Source organism: Schistocerca piceifrons, chromosome 3, assembly GCF_021461385.2.
Source record: "Schistocerca piceifrons isolate TAMUIC-IGC-003096 chromosome 3, iqSchPice1.1, whole genome shotgun sequence".
In the NCBI taxonomy this organism is placed as follows: domain Eukaryota; kingdom Metazoa; phylum Arthropoda; class Insecta; order Orthoptera; family Acrididae; genus Schistocerca; species Schistocerca piceifrons.
This window is the reverse complement of record NC_060140.1, coordinates 397,019,711-397,038,428: the sequence shown is the minus strand read 5'-3', so window position 1 is coordinate 397,038,428 and position 18,718 is coordinate 397,019,711. Positions and strand designations below refer to the sequence as shown.

At 40.0% G+C, this 18,718-nt stretch overlaps 1 protein-coding gene across 1 annotated transcript in view; it reads left to right on the top strand.

Annotated features, from left to right (window-relative positions):
* The window catches only part of LOC124789587 (arf-GAP with coiled-coil, ANK repeat and PH domain-containing protein 3), a 137,792-nt gene that overhangs the window by 84,049 nt on the left and 35,025 nt on the right, over positions 1-18,718 (top strand). Inside the window, exon 11 of the mRNA XM_047256996.1 lies at positions 8,286-8,466. Coding sequence (XP_047112952.1) covers positions 8,286-8,466 — 181 coding nt within the window. The remainder of the gene's footprint in view (positions 1-8,285; positions 8,467-18,718) is intronic.

Below are 18,718 nucleotides of genomic sequence, written 5' to 3'. Positions count from 1 at the left end.
CTGAATCTCAAAATTAAAATCTTGGGAACATGAAACTGAAGTATGAATGAAGTTTTCCTTTTGTCTTTAGTGCTAAATGACAGTTTTCACAGTCACACTACAAGAAACCAAACCATGGCCCAATACATCACACATAGAGGACAGGTGCCAAAAACTAGGTGCATAGGTGAGGATAAACTGATATTTACTAGGTCTCAAGAAATAACAATCTGTCAGTACAAAGAATAATTGAGGCAAAATAAAAACAGGGGATCATGGTAAAACCAATAACATTGGTAAGCCAATGTGTGTGTAGTGTTTTACATGGTACATGTCATTAACTGTAAAGTATGTTATATGGTCCCATATTAGCTGTACTAGCTGTAATAAATTCTAATAAGACATGTGGAACGGAACTCTTAAGATATGGTTCATCTGTCAAGGGGACTACATCTACAGGGTGGAGAGAAAGTTTCTACCATTTTCATTCACAAGACCACTGAGGTTTGATGCTCTGTGGAGATAGTAGCACTTCACACCAACAGATTGTGCTGGCTTCATGTTAATCTCAGTGAATCATAGTGAACACATTCCCACAGTTGTTTGTCTGCTGCTAGTGAGTGTTATTATGGTGGTGCACTTCTACAAAGCAGATCTTTTTCATAAATTTAACACACATCTATTTTTTTATAAGTTAATTAAAATCTTTCATTCAGTGATTTTTTTTATGTATACTTGTGTTTTATCTCTAAATTTTACTTATGGAGATAAAAAAAAGACTTATAAAAGTCCAGTTTTCTCCAGTGTAATGGACTTACACATTTACTTAGTTAAATTAATTTTTAACTTTGTCTGCATACTGCTGTTTGTGTTCTCCTTATTAAATAATCATGTCATTGAAATATTGGTCCAAAACATAAACGTAGTCATTCCCAGATTCAAGCCCTCCATTCCAATAGAATATCCAAAATCAAAATTGCTCAAATTCTAGGTGCTAGTGACAGCAACAGAATTAGGCAGCAACAAAACTCGCATAAAACACTTTAAAAATCAAAGATCATTAGGAGGACAGTCCTAGAAAACGTGTCCAACATACAGAACCTATGCTGTCAGAAAAAAATGTTGTTGATTGTCTGGCGTCTTGTGAAAGAATAATATCTGATGGATCCTGCGATGCTAACCCTGGAGAAAAGAGGAAAAGGCTCCTCTCTCTCTCTCTCTCTCTCTCTCTCTCTCTCTCTCTCTCTCTCTCTCTCTCTCTCTCTCTACATGAGTGTCCAGTAGAGCTTTACGCAACGTCCAATTTGTATAAATTAACTAGAGAAAATTTCCACAGACCAAAGCAAGGATTGAAGATATGGTCACTGGCGGCATCTGTGGCTATGGAAAAACTGAACTGCATGTGGTTGATGCAAAAAGGACTGTCGGTGCTAGTTATTATAAGCCAAGGATTGTTCCTGTCTATGCTCAGGCAGTCCACAAAAGTCTTTTCTCAAATCCAGACAGTGCTGTTTTTATGCTAGATGGGACAACAGCTCACACAGCCAAACAAGCAACAGCACTTCTGAAGAGAATGCCAAAAGTTTCAGAATTTATATTTGAAGCAAACCATAATACACTTAAAAAAGCCCTTGTATTGTTACTGTTGATACTTTCTAACACATTAAAATGTTTCCATTCTGGTATATGATTATCAAATTAATGAGAAAAAATTGAGACCGTGAAATGTGTTTCATTTCAGGATGTGGGAGCAGTTACTGAAAATTCCGGGAAATGACCGATGCTGTGACTGTGGGAACTCTGAACCAAGATGGGCAAGCATCAATCTTGGCATAACTTTGTGCATAGGTGAGGTGGAAATTACATTTGAAATCATTTGTTACAGAACAGATTAAACTCAGAATCATTAATTGCTGACCCCTAGTTGTATTTATTTACATCTTTAGTTTTCGTGTGTGGTTTTCTTTCCCCCCCAGATCAGCTGTATGTACTATGTTCAGCTTACAAAGTTGTGAGCTGAAGTAGTAACCTAACATTGTATTCCATATTCTGTGTTTTTATTTGGCTGTTACAGCATTGCACTGCTTAAGTACATATTGCAAAAATTACTTGCAGACAAATGGCTGAAATTTATCTAATCTATTCTTTTAATTTGAGCCTTCAGTAATGGTTGAGCAGTCGAGAATCTACTAGCTGTGTACAGCACTGATCTATCAGGTGAAGTAGCACAGTGTCTCAGATGCTTCCTTTATTGGGGGTAAAAGAACTGAAATCTCCATCCTGTCATCAAGATTTAATTTTCATGTGGTTGCCACGAATTTTGAATGCCAGGGTAGCCTTAAAAGGTGAAAAATCGTCATGACCATTTTCTTCCCTTCCATCTGAGCTAGAAATTCATCTGTAATTGTTTCGACATAAACAAGCTGTATAACCTTCATTCTTTCTTGTTAATATGAAGACTCTTATGCAAAATATAAAGCGATGTGTGACAGTACGATTCTAAAAGTATGTCAAGTTTGCTAAGTTCAAAAGGGATCGTATCCAAGAAACTTTTCTTTTTCTCTTGTTCCTCAGCATCAGAACGATTTTTAACTGCAAGCAAATTATTTCTTTTTGAACCAGTGAAAGACCATGACTGTTTGAGAAAATGAGTGGCTAAGTGCCATGTGTGACCACTAAAGGCATTGAGTCGTACTCGGACCACTTTCAAAATAATAAATCATCTTCCTATGTCAACTTCGCGACATAAAGGAATGAATGCCTTGCTGACTCCACATTGGACACCAACCATATATTCTGATATTTGCACACTACTGAAATTTCACACAGTAGATTATGTAAAGTGTTGATACATCATTTATTTTCATGAACTACTATATCCAGAGGAGGGGAAGTAGAGAAGTTTGTTACACTTGAAGGCACTTTTACAACACTGACAAAAAGATGTAATACGACAGTTGGCAGTACTTCTGGCAAGCATGCTCAAATATTTATTGATGACATGTGGTGTGTAAAATAGTGGGACTAAATTGTTCAGTGAACAACTTGCTGGAATACAGAGTAGAAGTAAACAGTTCAAACTTTGCATAAGTTTGGAAATATCATGTAAATTTTAAGTTGAATTAATGGGATTTAAGCATTTGAGAAACACCTTACAAAAAATTGATTATAACCCATAAACATAAGATCAATACCTAGTGTAGAATGTGTTTGAAATTATAATTTAATACATGTAATATCATCATTCAAAACGAAATCATATGAAAAATTTGTGACATAAATCCTTTCATCGGATGGACTCACTTTCTAATCAGCAGAACACATACTGGAAGTTTTAGTTCGGTTACATGTAAGAAAAAATAATCAAAGAAATGACACAAAACAATTGCAGTGTTGTTAGTAACAAATTTTAAGAAAACTGCTGCAGAAGTGCAAATATTTTGAATGCCATTTTTGTTTTATTGTTAAACCAAGATGTGTATTACGCAACAAAGCAAATTGTAGTCATGGCCATAGTGTGAATTAATGTGTTACAACCACATTAAAATTAAAAATAGCGTGTGTTGTTACCTCACAGTGCAAGCACGCAAAGTCATTGCAGGAAGTGGCTTTGTGGACTGCCATGACTGCTAGCTCATAAGATCATTAAATTTATTGATTATGAAAAGAGAAAAGAATGGCCATGTTGACCAGAAAAGATGTTCAGTAAGTCAGTGGTATACAGATTGCAGGAGGACAGGTAGAACACTGAACAGAGAGAGACTCGTATATCTACTGCAAAGAAGATGTGAAGTACACACAATAGAGGTCTCATAAACAGTGTTGTTAAATTTGCTTTTAGGTAGTAATCTCTTCATTATGAACAGCAACAACAAAAAATTGCCATTTTGTGAGAACTGCAAAGTTTTTGTCTCACACACCTGGAATTCAAGGCTAGCAAGGGAACTCCAAGACATGGTTCTGTCTTTTGGGTTTGGTTTCAAAAGGTGACGGAACAAACAAGTTGTCTTATAGAAATGAGAGGACAGAGTTTCAAACTTGACATACAATATAAGGTATATAGAAAAAAGTGAAGCATCTGAAGTAATCAGAATGAGATTTTCACTCAGCAGCGGAGTGTGCGCTGATATGAAACTTCGTGGCAGATTAAAACTGTGTGCCCGACCGAGACTCGAACTCGGGACCTTTGCCTTTCGCGGGCAAGTGCTCTACCATCTGAGCTACCGAAGCACAACTCACGCCCGGTCCTCACAGCTTCACTTCTGCCAGCATCTTGTCTCCTACCTTCCAAACTTTACAGAAGCTCTCCTGCAAACCTTGCAGAACTTTCTTTCAGGAGTGCTAGTTCTGCAAGGTTCACAAGAGAGCTTCTGTAAAGTTTGGAAGGTAGTAGACGAGATACTGGCAGAAGTGAAGCTGTGAGGACCGGGCGTGAGTCGTGCTTCGGTAGCTCAGATGGTAGAGCACTTGCCCGCGAAAGGCAAAGGTCCCCGAGTTCGAGTCTCGGTCGGGCACACAGTTTTAATCTGCCAGGAAGTTTCATCTGAAGTAAATCGGCCAATGGCTTATTCGGTCAAACAGTAGGTTCATTCACATTGAAGTTTGAAAAAATGTTGTTGAAATGGTAGTATATGAGAAGTGTTGTCAAAGAAAAGTGCTGGTCAGTATTTAACACTTTGGAGACCAAGCCTGAGCATAGCTTAGGCAGCAGCTTTGTGTTGAAAAGACCCTGCCAAATACAGGTTGGTCCACGATTGTCTCGATGTATGAGCCACCTATCGCTCAAAAAGTGGAGTCATTTCGTAAGACGACAATATACAGCTGTCTCTCAACCTGCCCATTGACTGGTGCTGCCTTTTACTGTCAACTTCTAGAACTATTTCGAAAGAAACATTAATAAACATAAGAGCTGCTATCAGAAATGGCTGAGCCGGTATGATCATGTTGACGTAATGTCATGCATACTCATAAGATTTCGCAGTTAGCTGTAATTCTTCTGAAGTACATCACATTTATTGAGTGAGCAAGAAATTTTGGAAGCTCAAGAAGAAGAAATTTCTCAGAAACTCACCTCTCATTTTTCTTTAGCAGGTAATTGTACTTCCTGTCATCATTATTTTAAAATCTATAATATATCAAAGAACTAAAGGAAACATGAAAAATAAATCTTGAAGCTTGGCCCTTTTTTACTCTAAATTACTCTTGAAGATACATCAATTATGTATGTTCCAGTAATGCTTTAAAAAAGTCATAAATAGCCTCTTTCCTAGGCACATTATTTTTCTAACTGGCTGGCCGTCAAAGTGTTAATGGTTGTGTTACGCAGGGCATCGACACACAGGCATATAGTGTGTCAGTGCTCCATTTGTAGGACTAGGGGGGGGGGGGGGGGCGGTTATTTTATTAATACCCCCCTCCATCTCCCTGTTTGTCAAGCATAAACTTAACGGAGCTGCCATTCTTGCCAGGTCCCCAGTTTGCTTTGCTCAGTAATATTTGACATTGCCCAAAGCAAATCAAGTAGAAAGGAAAGTTTGAAGGATTTACTATGAGATAATTACACTAGATAAAGCAAAAAATTTGTAGTTTATGTTGTTGTTGTTGTTGTTGTAGTCTTCAGTCCTGAGACTGTTTGATGCAGCTCTCCGTGCTACTCTATCCTGTGCAAGCTTCATCATCTCCCAGTAACTACTGCAACCTACATCCTTCTGAATCTGCTTAGTGTACTCATCTCTAGGTCTCCCTCTATGATTTTTACCCTGCACGCTGCCCTCCAATGCTAAATTTGTGATCCCTTGATGCCTCGGAAAATGTCCTACCAACCGGTCCCTTCTTCTTGTCAAGTTGTGCCCCAAACTCCTCCTCTCCCCAATTCTATTCAATACCTCCTCATTAGTTATGTGATCTACCCATCTAATCTTCAGCATTCTTCTGTAGTACCACATTTCAAAAGCTTCTATTCTCTTCTTGTCCAAACTACTTGTCGTCCATGTTTCACTTCCATACAAGGCTACAATCCATACTAATACTTTCAGAAACGACTTCCTGACACTTAAATCATTACTCAATGTTAACAAATTTCTCTTCTTCAGAAACGCTTTCCTTGCCATTGCCAGTCTACATTTTATATCCTCTCTACTTCGACCATCATCAGTTATTTTGCTCCCCAAATAGCAAAACTCCTTTACTACTTTAAGTGTCTCATTTCCTAATCTAATTCCCTCAGCATCACCCGACTTAATTCGACTACATTCCATTATCCTCGTTTTGCTTTTGTTGATGTTCATCTTATACCCTCCTTTCAAGACACTGTCCATTCCATTCAACTGCTTTTCCAAGTCCTTTGCTGTCTGACAGAATCACATTGTCATCGGCGAACCTCAAAGTTTTTATTTCTTCTCCATGGATTTTAAGACCTACTCCGGATTTTTCTTTTGTTTCCTTTACTGCTTGCTCAATATACAGATTGAATAACATCGGGGAGAGGCTACAACCCTGTCTCACTCCCTTCCCAACCACTGCTTCCCTTTCATGTCCCTCGATCTTATAACTGCCATCTGGTTTCTGTACAAATTGTAAATAGCCTTTCGCTCCCTGTATTTTACCCCTGCCACCTTTAGAATTTGAAAGAGAGTATTCTAGTCAACATTGTCAAAAGCTTTCTCTAAGTCTACAAATGCTAGAAACGTAGGTTTACCTTTCCTTAATCTTTCTTCTACGATAAGTCGTAAGGTCAATATTGCCTAACGTGTTCCAACATTTCCACGGAATCCAAACTGATCTTCCCCAAGGTCAGCCTGTACTAGTATTTCCATTCGTCTGTAAAGAATTTGCGTTAGTATTTTGCAGCTGTGGCTTGTTAAACTGATTGTGCAGTAATTTTCACATCTGTCAACACCTGCTTTCTTTGGGATTGGAATTATTATATTCTTCTTGAAGTCTGAGGGTATTTCGCCTGTCTCATAAATCTTGCTCACCAGATGGTAGAGTTTTGTCAGGACTGCTCTCCCAAAGCCACCAGTAGTTCCAATGGAATGTTGTCTACTCCCAGTGTCTTGTTTCGACTCAGGTCTTTCAGTGCTCTGTCAAACTCTTCACACAGTATTGTATCTCCCATTTCATCTTCATCTACATTCTCTTCCATTTCCAGAATATTGTCCTCAAGTACGTCACCCTTGTATAGACCCTCTATATACTCCTTCCACCTTTCTGCTTTCCCTTCTTTGCTTAGAACTGGGTTTCCATCTGAGCTCTTGATATTCATACAAAATTTTCCTGTAGGCAGTATCTATTTTACCCCTAGTGAGATAAGCCTCTACATAGAGGAAATAAATTTCCTGTATGAGCACATGAATATGTTGTGAACAAAACCATATAGATCACTTCATAAATTTCTTTATTTATCATAACATTGTTACATTCCTCCTGGATTTTCCATTGTTGGTCTTCATTTATTATGCTGCTTCCACTACTGCCATTGCCAGATACCAAAATCTTGCTTCCTCGGCAGCATGGCAGACAGTTTACTTAAACAGCTACCAAACTGGACATGGAGTCTCTCTCTGTCAATGGCAGCAAATGCAATCCTAATGAGGAAACTACTTGCCTCAAAGCTCTACTGTCTATATCCCTCTTTAAGAGCTCTAATTTCTTTTATCTTCATGCTGCTTAAGTGAAATGGTCAATGGTGGCAGTAGACTCTTTCTGCAGTCAGGTTTATATGTTGGTTCTCTAAATATTTTCAACAGTGTTCCACAGAAAGAGCATTGTATTCCCTCCAGGGATTCCCACTTGAGTTCACATTAAATTAGAATTTTCATCAACACGCTGATTAGGCATAGGTTTTTAATATTGAGCTGAACTTTTTTTTTTTTTTTGTTAGTTCTAAGTTTCTGATATCTAATGATGGCAGTAGCCAAAATGGCATAATAAATAAAGAAGTTTATTAAGCATCTAGACAGTTTTATTCACAAAACCAAAATTTTTTATTGGTATTACATAGCAAAAGTTATGGACTTACGTTTCTTTGTGGAGTGAAGAGGAAATGTTTCAGTATTTGTCTTCCTTTATAATATAAACTGTACTTTATTTTATGTTGGTGCTTCTCATTCATTTCATTATACCACCTACAGTAAAAGTTATCATTGATAATATCTTCAGTTTTTGTTACAGATATTGTTTAGTTATGAGTACCCCAGTGATAGTCAATAATTGTTGAAACAATGCTGTTTCCTTTTCCATCTGCATAAGGCAGGTGTTTGTTCCAAATGTAAATATTTTTATGCCTCTCTCACTTTATATTACAGAATGCTCGGGTGTGCACCGTAGTCTAGGTGTCCATTTCAGCAAAGTTCGATCCCTTACATTAGATGCTTGGGAGCCTGAAATTCTTAAAGTGATGGCTGAATTGGGAAATACTATTGTAAATAGTGTATATGAAGCCAACATTCCTACAGATGTTATCCGAGCTACTCCAAAGTGTCAAGAGTGAGTAATTTTATAGTTCATTGTTACTGTGTGTGTCAATCTGAATACTATTTAATTTGGTTATATGTAGTTATTTATTATAGCCAAGCTGCCGTTTTGCCTTTGATATTCGTACTATTCATCAGTCATCACAAAGAAGAAAAAAGTAGTTATTTTTAGGTCTGTTGACCTTTAAGTACATATCGCATTCGGGAGGACGACGGTTCAATCCCGCGCCCAGCCATCCTGATTTAGGTTTTCCGTGATTTCCCTAGATCACTTCAGGCAAATGCCGGGATGGTTCCTTCGAAAGGGCACAGCCGATTTCCTTCCCCATCCTTCCCTAATCCGAGCCTGTACTCCGTCTCTAATGACCTCGTTGTCGATGGGACGTTAAACACTAATCTCCTCCTCCTTTAAGTACATAATGTGAAGTGTGTAAGTCCTTCAAAATTGTCTAAAATTTGATTCTTCTTTTCAAGTATCTGTTTATTCAGTGCTCATTGTTGTCCTAAATATTGATTATATACTTTTTGCTCTTACCCAAAATCTGATAATATTAAAAGGAAAATTCTCTTGAGGAAACAAAAGGAGGAAATTGGGGTTGAGAGAGGAAGGGGTATGGGGGAGATTACATCAGGCTAAGTTGGTAGGCAAAGATAGTGATTCATAACTACTTTTCCAGCTTCAGTCACTACATGCAGTTCTTCATTCCCTGCGCAATGCATTCTTATTGGTTTGCCATCTTGACTTGGACAGATCTTCCTGCATTTAGTCATTTTTGCACAAAGAAAAATGTGATTTCTTTTTCCTAACATGTCACCTTAGTTCTACACACACACACACACACACACACACACACACACACACACACACACACGCACACGCACACGCACACACACACATTTTAAGCCTGAAAGTGCGTTCATGAGCCAAAAGTGGAAAGACATCTTATCCTAATGGTTTGAAAAATATGCCTATTTCATCTGCTCACCCAACTAAACTCTCTACTACTGTTTCATCAGTAACCCCACTGAGAGTGAGTCTGAAAGTGCTGACCAGAAACTACGTCTCATCAAGCCCTGAAATGAAGAATATCCTACCCACTATCTTTCCCACTCTTCCCACAGTGGTATTCTGCCACCTACCAAACACACAATATCCTCATCTACCCTTACACAGCCCCCCTCCCAGCCTCTTGCCGCATGGCTTATATCCCTGTAAGAGATCCAGATGCAACACGTGCCCCACACTTCCTTCCACAACGCCACCTACTCAAGTCCAGTCACAGGCATCACCTATCCCATCAAAGGCAGTACTACCTGTGAAATTAGTCATGTGATCTGGAAGCTAAGCTGCAACCACTGTGCTGCATTCTACGTGGGCAACGAACAGTTGGACCACCCAGTTGCTGAACACACTGCCTGACATGATTTTCTGCATTTCAGTGACTGCTTCACAGCCTGTGCCATCTGGATCTCCCCACCGATACCACCTTTTCTGAATTTCGCAGGTTGGAACTCCCTGCAATATATCCTACGTTAGTGTAACCCTCCTAGTCTCGACCTTCATTAGTCATTGTCTTTCAACCACCTATCCCCTTCCCTGTTCCCATTCCAGCACTACATAGTCCTCTCTAGTCTTTTTACTTTTCTGTTTCCCCCGCCCCCCCCCCCCCCTCCCCCCACTCTCTGTCTAACCTCTGGACTACACGTACCCTCTCCCCACCTTGTCCCTGTATGCTCCCACAAACAGCACTTTACCATCACCCACCCCTGCCGTGCTATCCCTTCCCCTCCCTGCCGCAGCCTCCTCCTTACTGCCACCACCCAGTTTGCTTCTCCCATCATGCAGTGCTGCTCACAATTTGGCCTCAGCAGATACAGTGTGTGTGTGTGTGTGTGTGTGTGTGTGCGTGCGTGCGTGCGTGCGTGCGTGCGCGCGCGCGCGCGCGCGTGCGTGCATTTTTTTCCCCAATGAAGGCCTTTTTGGCTGAAAACTTACTGTTAGACAGTTTTTTTTTTTTTTTTTTTTTTTTTTTTTTTTTTTTTTTTTTTTTTTTTGTTCCTATTTGCAACTTGGCATCTCTGCTGTATGGTGAGTAGCAGCTGTCCTTTTCATAATACTGACCAGAAACTGTGATGTACAATATGTGATCAAATGTATCTGGACACCTGGTTGAAAATGACTTAAAAGTTCTTGGCACCCTCCATCGGTTAAGCTGAATTCAGTGTGGTGTTGGCCCACCCTTGGCCTTAATGACCTCTTCCACTCTCGCAGGCATACATTCAATCAGGTGCTCGAAGGTTTTGTGGGGATTGGCAGCCCATTCTTCACGGAGTGCTGCACTGAGGACAGGTATCGATGTCGGTCAGTGAGGCCTGGCATGAAGTCGGCATTTCAAAACATCCCAAAGGTATTCTATAGGATTCAGGTCATGAACGTGCAGGCCAGTCCATTAAAGGAATGTTCTTATCATGTAACCACTCCACCACAGGCTGTGCATTATGAACAGGTTTTTGATCACGTTGAAAGATGCAGTGGTCATCCCCGAATTGCACTACAAACAGTGGGAAGCAAGAAGGTGCTTAAAACATCAATATAGGCCTGTTCTGTGAATGTGCCATGCGAAAAAACAACGGGTGCAAGCCCCCTCCAAGAAAAACACAACCACACCATAACACCATCGCCTCTGAATTTTACTGTTGGCACTACATACACTGGCAGATGATGTTCACCGGGCACTCGCTATACCCACACCCTGTCATTGGATCGCCACATTGTGTACCGTGATTCATCACTCCGCACAATGTTTTTCCACTGTTCAATTGTCCAACGATTACGCTCCTTACACCAAGCGAGGCGTTGTTCAGCATTTACCAGCGTGATGTGTGGCTGCTCGAACACGAAATCCAAGTTTTCTCACCTCCTGCCTAACTGTCATAGTACTTGCAATGGATCCTGATGCAGTTTTGAATTCCTGTGTGCTGGTCTATATAGATGTCTGCCTATAACACATTACGGCCTTCCTCAACTGTCGGCGGTCTCTGTCAGTCAACATATGAGGTCAGCCTGTATGCTTTTGTGCTGTACGTGTCCCTTCACATTTCCACTTCACTATCACATTGGAAACAGTAGGCTAGGGATGTTTAGGAGTGTGGAAATCTCGCATACAGATGTATGACACAAGTAACACTTAATCACCTGACCACGTTCAAAGTCCTTGAGTTCCACGGAGCGCTCCATTCTGCTCTCTCACCATGTCTAATGACTACTGAGGTCACTGATATGGAGTACATGGCAGTAGATGGCAGCACAAGGCACCTAATATGAAAAATGTGTTTTTGGTGGTGTCCTCATACTTTTGATCTCATAGTGTACTTACTGATGATAAGAATCGATTGTGAATTCTCTGCCAGCAGCAACAAACTGTCCATTCTCATGAATGGACACAGGCAGACAGTGTTTGTTGGTAATGAGGATCACCCTGTGGCTAAACATGCCTTGGTGCACAGCCAGCACATCTTGGCACAGTGTTACACCATCCGGGTTATCTGGATACTTACCACTAACACCAACCTATCAGAACTCCAGAGATGGGAACTTGCCCTTCAATATATCCTCTCTTCCCGTTACCCACCAGCCCTCAACCTCCGCTAATTTCAAGTTGCCGCCACACATACCTCACCTGTCATTCAACAACATCTTTGCCTCTGTACTTCCGCCTCGACTGACATCTCTGCCCAAACTCTTTGCCTTTACATATGTCTGCTTGTGTCTGTATTGTGTGGATGGATATGTGTGTGTGTGTGTGTGTGTGTGTGTGTGTGTGTGTGTGTGTGTGTGTGTGTGCGCGCGCGCGCGTGTATACCTGTCCTTTTTTCCCCCTAAGGTAAATCTTTATGCTCCTGGGATTGGAATGACTCCTTACCCTCTCCCTCAAAACCCCCCATCCTTCCCTCTTTCCCTCTCCTTCCCTCTTTCCCTCTCCTTCCCTCTTTCCCTCTCCTTCCCTCTTTCCCTCTCCTTCCCTCTTTTTCCCTCTCCTTCCCTCTTTTTTCCCTCTCCTTCCCTCTCTTTCCCTCTCCTTCCCTCTTTTTTCCCTCTCCTTCCCTCTCTTTCCCTCTCTTTCCCTCTCTTTCCCTCTCTTTCCCTCTCTTTCCCTCTCTTTCCCTCTCCTTCCCCCTCTTTCCCTCTCCTCCCCCCTCTTTCCCTCCCCTCCCCCCTCTTTCCCTCCCCTCCCCCCACTCTTTCCCTCCCCTCCCCCTCTTTCCCTCCCCTCCCCCCTCTTTCCCTCCCCTCCCCCCTCTTTCCCTCCCCTTCCCCCTCTTTCCCTCCCCTTCCCCCTCTTTCCCTCCCCTTCCCCCTCTTTCCCTCTCCTTCCCCCTCTTTCCCTCTCCTTCCCCCTCTTTCCCTCTCCTTCCCCCTCCTTCCCTACTTCCTGATGAAGCAACCGTGGGTTGCAAAAGCTTGAATTTTGTGTGTGTGTGTGTGTGTGTTTGTGTTTGTTAGTGTCTCTATCAACGTACCAATGCTTTCATTTGGTAAGTTACATCATCTTTGTTTTTAGACATATTTTTCCCATGTAGAATGTTTCCCTCTACTATACTGATAGTGTTAATGTATGGATAAGGTTTTTGTGTTGTAAGTCATTGTGTATGTAAACGAGGCTCAAATGGTTAACCAGCCCAGCCTAGAAAAGTGACAACAGCAATACGAAGCGGCGGTGAAATAAGCTTAGCACACAGCCGACAGAAACTCTTTCAAAATAATACATTAAAACTACTCAGTTTAATTACATTATAACATCTTCTATCCATGTTCTAATAAGCTGCGAGCACAATCACTTGGTGTTGTTTGAGCACAAATATATTTCTGTTAATTAGCTTTGGGGAAGTTATAATCTTGCAGCAGTGTGTTTTATGTACTTCTGATTGATTTGAAAAATACTGTTTAAAAACGTTTCAGTTGCAAGAGAAGTCTTAATATTTTTAACTTTTTTAATTTTTAAAAACACCATCTTGTCCACATTCTTAGATTTCAGCCGGTTTCTTCTCTCTATGCAAACATGTCCAGCCTTTGAAAAAACTCGCTCTGAGAGGGTCATAGTGTCTAGAGTACAGTGTCAGACAATGACGACATGGACTTGTTATGCTTCTTTCAAAAATCAGTGGATTGGGTTTCTCCTCTGTGTCCAGAAAGTTTTTGGATAAGTAGAGCCAGATGTCCTCTTGCATGTTTGTAAATTCCAATGATGCTGACTCATTTTTATTTTCCTATTCCATGAAAAAGGTCCCGATCATCTTCTTCTTCTTAACTTGGGTTTCACCTTCTTGTACTTTAGGTACCAAACTATCAACCACAACTTTGCCATTGTGTGGAGTTTGACTAACCTCTGCTGTGAGCTCGCTGGTCACTTTTTCAGCACTTTCAGCTACTCCGAAACCACACTTTCTGAACAGAGTGTTCAAAATAGTTACTTTGACATGGATGCGGGTGCTGTCTTACTCATAAGACGTAATCCTTTTTGACAACGCCTCCAGGAGATATGGTGCCTATCTTAATTTTGTCGGCCACTGCTCTTTAGCATCTTTGAACTAATGTGACTGCAATGGAGGCTGTGGTGAACTGTTCCCCAGACAGTTTTTGTTAACTCAGAGGTTCCAGTACAGGAAGGCAGTCTTCCGAAATACCCCTCCATCTGCTACCAAAACTTCATAGATAACATATGAAAATGTCATTATGAGGGTTTGTTTGACCAACAGTAGATGCTGCATCATAAGAAACGTACAGTTCCACCCCCTGGATATCTCCTGTTTAAGCTTTAACTGTTTTTTGTTCAGCCAAACTTGGCAGTTTACCAATTTCGCAGTGAGTACTGTACTGTTTTTGAAAAACTCAATAATTTTGCAACATTTCTGTCTCAAGGCTTCTAGTGCTGCGGTTTCAGGTTGCTTGAAAACATCTGACACTACTAAATTAAATGTGTGGGCAGCGCATCCCAAGTGAACAACATTAATTTTCGTTTTTACATCCACCATAACACTTGTGTTGTCACTGACAAGAGAAAACACTTTTACCTATCCCCATTCAGAAACAATTGTTTTAATGCTCTTTGTAACATTTTCAGAAGGATGCCAATCAGCAATGTGCACAGCATCTGGAACAGCAGACTGCAGATTGTACTGCTCAATAAATCATATTGTCACTGTCAAAAACCCTTGTGTATTTGTGTTGAGCCACATGCCCGCAGTTGGTGTGACATACTTGGTTTCAGCCAGTATATTCTCAATAACTTCCCTAATTTCGAGCCAACAATCATTTAACAGTTTGTTTGTCAGAGTCTTCCTGGGAGGAAAAGAATACTGCAGTTCTAGTGTCTTAACTAGTTTCATAAATTTGGTATCATCAGCCATAGCAAATTGAGGATAACAGTCACAATATCAACACTGAGGTTGTGAATCTCTTTAATGTTACTGCTTGATAATTCTTTTACCTTCATGGTACCAAAAATCCTAGCCTGCCTCTTTTTTTTTTTTTTTTTTTTTTTTTTTTTTTTTTTTTTTTTTTTTTTTTTTTCGGGTTGCATATTTGCCATTCCTGCCATATCCATGAATGAATGTAGGAGGGCCAATAGGGGAAGAGGCAGTGCACATCATGGAGCCATAGATGGAAAAGGTAGACATCCCATCAGCAGCAGATGGCATCAGTTCACTACCTGTTGTATCTTCTGACAAATTATCAAGAGATGCGATGTTCAAAAACTGATGGTGCTTCTGTTTCAAGTGGTCTATTAGATTACTGAATGAGCGTTTAAAATACCCTTTTTACAGACCATACAGACCACAACATCTCTTTCAGTTTTTCTGTAAAATTCACATACAAGTGAGCATTCAGCATTTTGATCCAGATGGCAAACAAAGCTCACTCACTAATAATGTGAAAACACTTCAGTAAACACAGACAAAAAACTGAATTGAAAGCTACTGCAAATATTGGAATGACAGTATTACTGATGACATGTGATAACAGAGTGCAGTCAACAATCATGTTTTGATAGCACCAAAATGATCTATTCTTTCCACTAAGAACTGAATGCACAAGTGATCACGGCATCCAGTTGTCACTTCCAGGGATGCTGGAGAGGTGCAAACTTGGTTATGCTGTTACAGACCATTTTAAATGGTGCCTCAAGATAGACTTAACTGTGAAAATGATGTACCAGTATGTGAATGTGAGTAGAACTTCTTTGTATTGGTGAAATACTACACATACTATGTTTCACAGACTATGAAAAGTAAACAGCATTGTGTGCAACGGGTGTAATTTGTATGTCTAATTTTCTGTATAAAATATTTATCTTCCACACAAATAAATGACTGATTAAGTGTTTGTGGGCTAGATTGAAATGATTCGTGATTTGTGAGCTTAATCACATATTTTCGATAAAATGCAATGCAAAATATCTAAAGGGAAACATTATGCAAGCAAGGAAATATTCCCCCTCCTAAGTCCCCGCTTCTTGTGGTACAATGTGCCTCATCCGTCACCTTATCATCTACAGACTGTGTGTGTCCAGGAAAAAATCTGATGTGACTCAGGTGTCCAGGGTTTTGAAAGCTTATTTTCTGGGGATTGGCAATTTAAGTGATGGCAGGCCTACCCTAGCCTAATTAGTTACATTCAGTGGTACCTGGGACAACTTAATCCACAGCAGTATACGAATCAGTTTTATGTGGTGAGAAGAAAAAGTCTCCATTCAGTACATAATTAAATGAACAAGTATAATGCTTATTTCAACTTTAGCATTATCCTGAGATATGTTTTCACCTACTCTCGGAGGTAGAGCTACCCTATGGCCGATAATGTAGCACAGCTTTATTTCATCTAGTGAAAGTACTGCAGGCTGGTTTCACTCATAAGAATGAATGGATAGCTCAGTCAACTAGAACACTAAAGAGTAGTTCCAGTTGAATGAATGAATATTTTGTTCAACCAACAGGAAAACGACTGACGGTTTTCACTTGAAAAGAGAGAATAAATAATGCAGTTAATAGGCAAAGCTATGACAGTGTTGAATGTTTTCATTTGTTGTTCCAAAAGACTGCTTTCACTTGGGGGGGGATGAATAATAATCCAACCGATATGTAAGTTGCCTTCATTCAGTTATTCCCACAGTCTAGGTACTGTCACAAGAAGGAGTGAATGAAGGAATGAATAATTCTACCAATATGTAAAACTACAACTGAGTGAATAGATTATTTTCATTCGGTTGTTCCCATCACTAATGACAAGTTTCTAGTGGAGGTGATTCGCCATTGCTTTCCTCATCCTGTTGTGAAGTGTGTAGCTGTTCATGTGGATGATTGTGATAAGTGAGTGAATAGTGCAGTGTTCTTATTTACGAAGAGAAGAGAAGGGAAGGGAAAGGATGCTGACATACAGCCAACTCCTCTCAAAAAGCAGCAAGGTGGCCACCGAGCTTAATATTCCAATTCCGCTGATGGATCGCCGCCAACAGCAGATTTTCCCTTACTTCATGAGACACTGCTTACAGGTTTGGAAATTAATCCAGGAATTTGTTGCAAAGACTGCTGATCAGGAACTTTATCCCATCATCTCACATCCCTTCGCTAGTCAAATACTGACAGTGAAAATTTTCCACCACTAGGACTCAAACCAGCTTCCCTCCGAGTCAAGTGCCACCACATAGGCATGCATTAATGACCTTAGTTACAAAGGCAGGTTGATGCTAAATATCTTTACTAAAAACATGATTGTTTCACATCCTCGCTGTGGATTTTTTCTCCTTCTTTTATTGCACTAAATACTTTCTCAGAAAATTATTTTGAACAATTAGTTCATGACCCCACTCAAAGCGTAAATGGTTGCGAAAACATACTTGACCTCTTAACAACAAATAATTCTGGACAAATAAGGAGTATCACTATGAATACAGGGATTAGTGACCACAAGGCAGTTACTGCTAAGCTGAATACTGTAACACATACAGCCATAAGAAAGAAACACGAAGTTCATCAATTTAAAAAAAGCTGATAAAAATGCTCTTAACGCTTTTTTAAGAGAGAGCCTCAACTCCTTCCGATCTGTTCATGTAAGCATAGAAAAGATGTGGAATGATTTCAGAGAGATGGTATTGATGGCAGTTGAGCGATATATACCATATAAATTAGTAATTGATGGTACTGGTCCCTGATGGTATACAGAAAGGTCAGATTGCTGTTGCAGAAGCAACGAAAAAGCATGACAAATTTAAAAGAATGCAAAATCCCCAAGATTAGCAAAGTTTTGCAGAATTTGGAAATATATCACGTACTTCTATTCAAGATGCTTTTAATAATTTCCACAACGAAACTCTGTCTTGGAATCTGGCAGAAAACCCAGAGAGATTCTGGTCATACATTTATGCGCACCAGTGGCAAGACGCAATCAATACCTTCACTGCACGATAACAATGGTGAAGTAACTGATGACAGTGCCACTAAAGCAGAGTTATTAAACATGGTTTTCCAAAACACTTTTACCAAAGAAGATGAAGTATATATTCCTGAATTCCAATGAAGAACAACTGCCAAAATGAGAAACATAGAAGTAGATATCTTCGGTGTAGCAAAGCAGCTTAAATCACATAATAAAGGTAAGGCCTCCGGTCCAGATAGTATACCAGTCAGGTTCCTTTCAGAATATGCTGATGCAATAGCTCCACATTTAGCAGTTATATACAACCACTTGCTAACAGAAAGTTCTGTACCTAAAGACTGGAAAATTGCTCAAGTCACACCAATACCAAAACAGGGAAATAGTATTAATCTGCTGAACTACAGGCCAATATCACTAACATTGATTTGTAGTAGGGTTTTGGAACATATACTGTGTTCGAACATTATGAATTACCTAGAAGAAAATGATTTATTGACACAGTCAGCACGGATTTAAAAAATATGATTCTTGTGAAAAACAACTTCATACTTATGAAGTAGTGAGTGCTATTGACAGGGGATGTCAAATTGATTCCATATTTTTAGATTTCCAGCAGGCTTTCGATACCATTCCTCACAAGCATCTTCTAACCAAACCGCATGCCTATGGAATATCGCTTCAGTTGTGCTGGATTCATTTCCTTTCAGAAGGGTCACAGTTTGTAATAATAGACGGAAAGTCATTGAGTAAAGCAGAAGTAATATCCGGCATTCCCCAAGGAATTGTTCCTGATCTATATTAACAACATAGGAGACAATCTGAGCCCTATTAG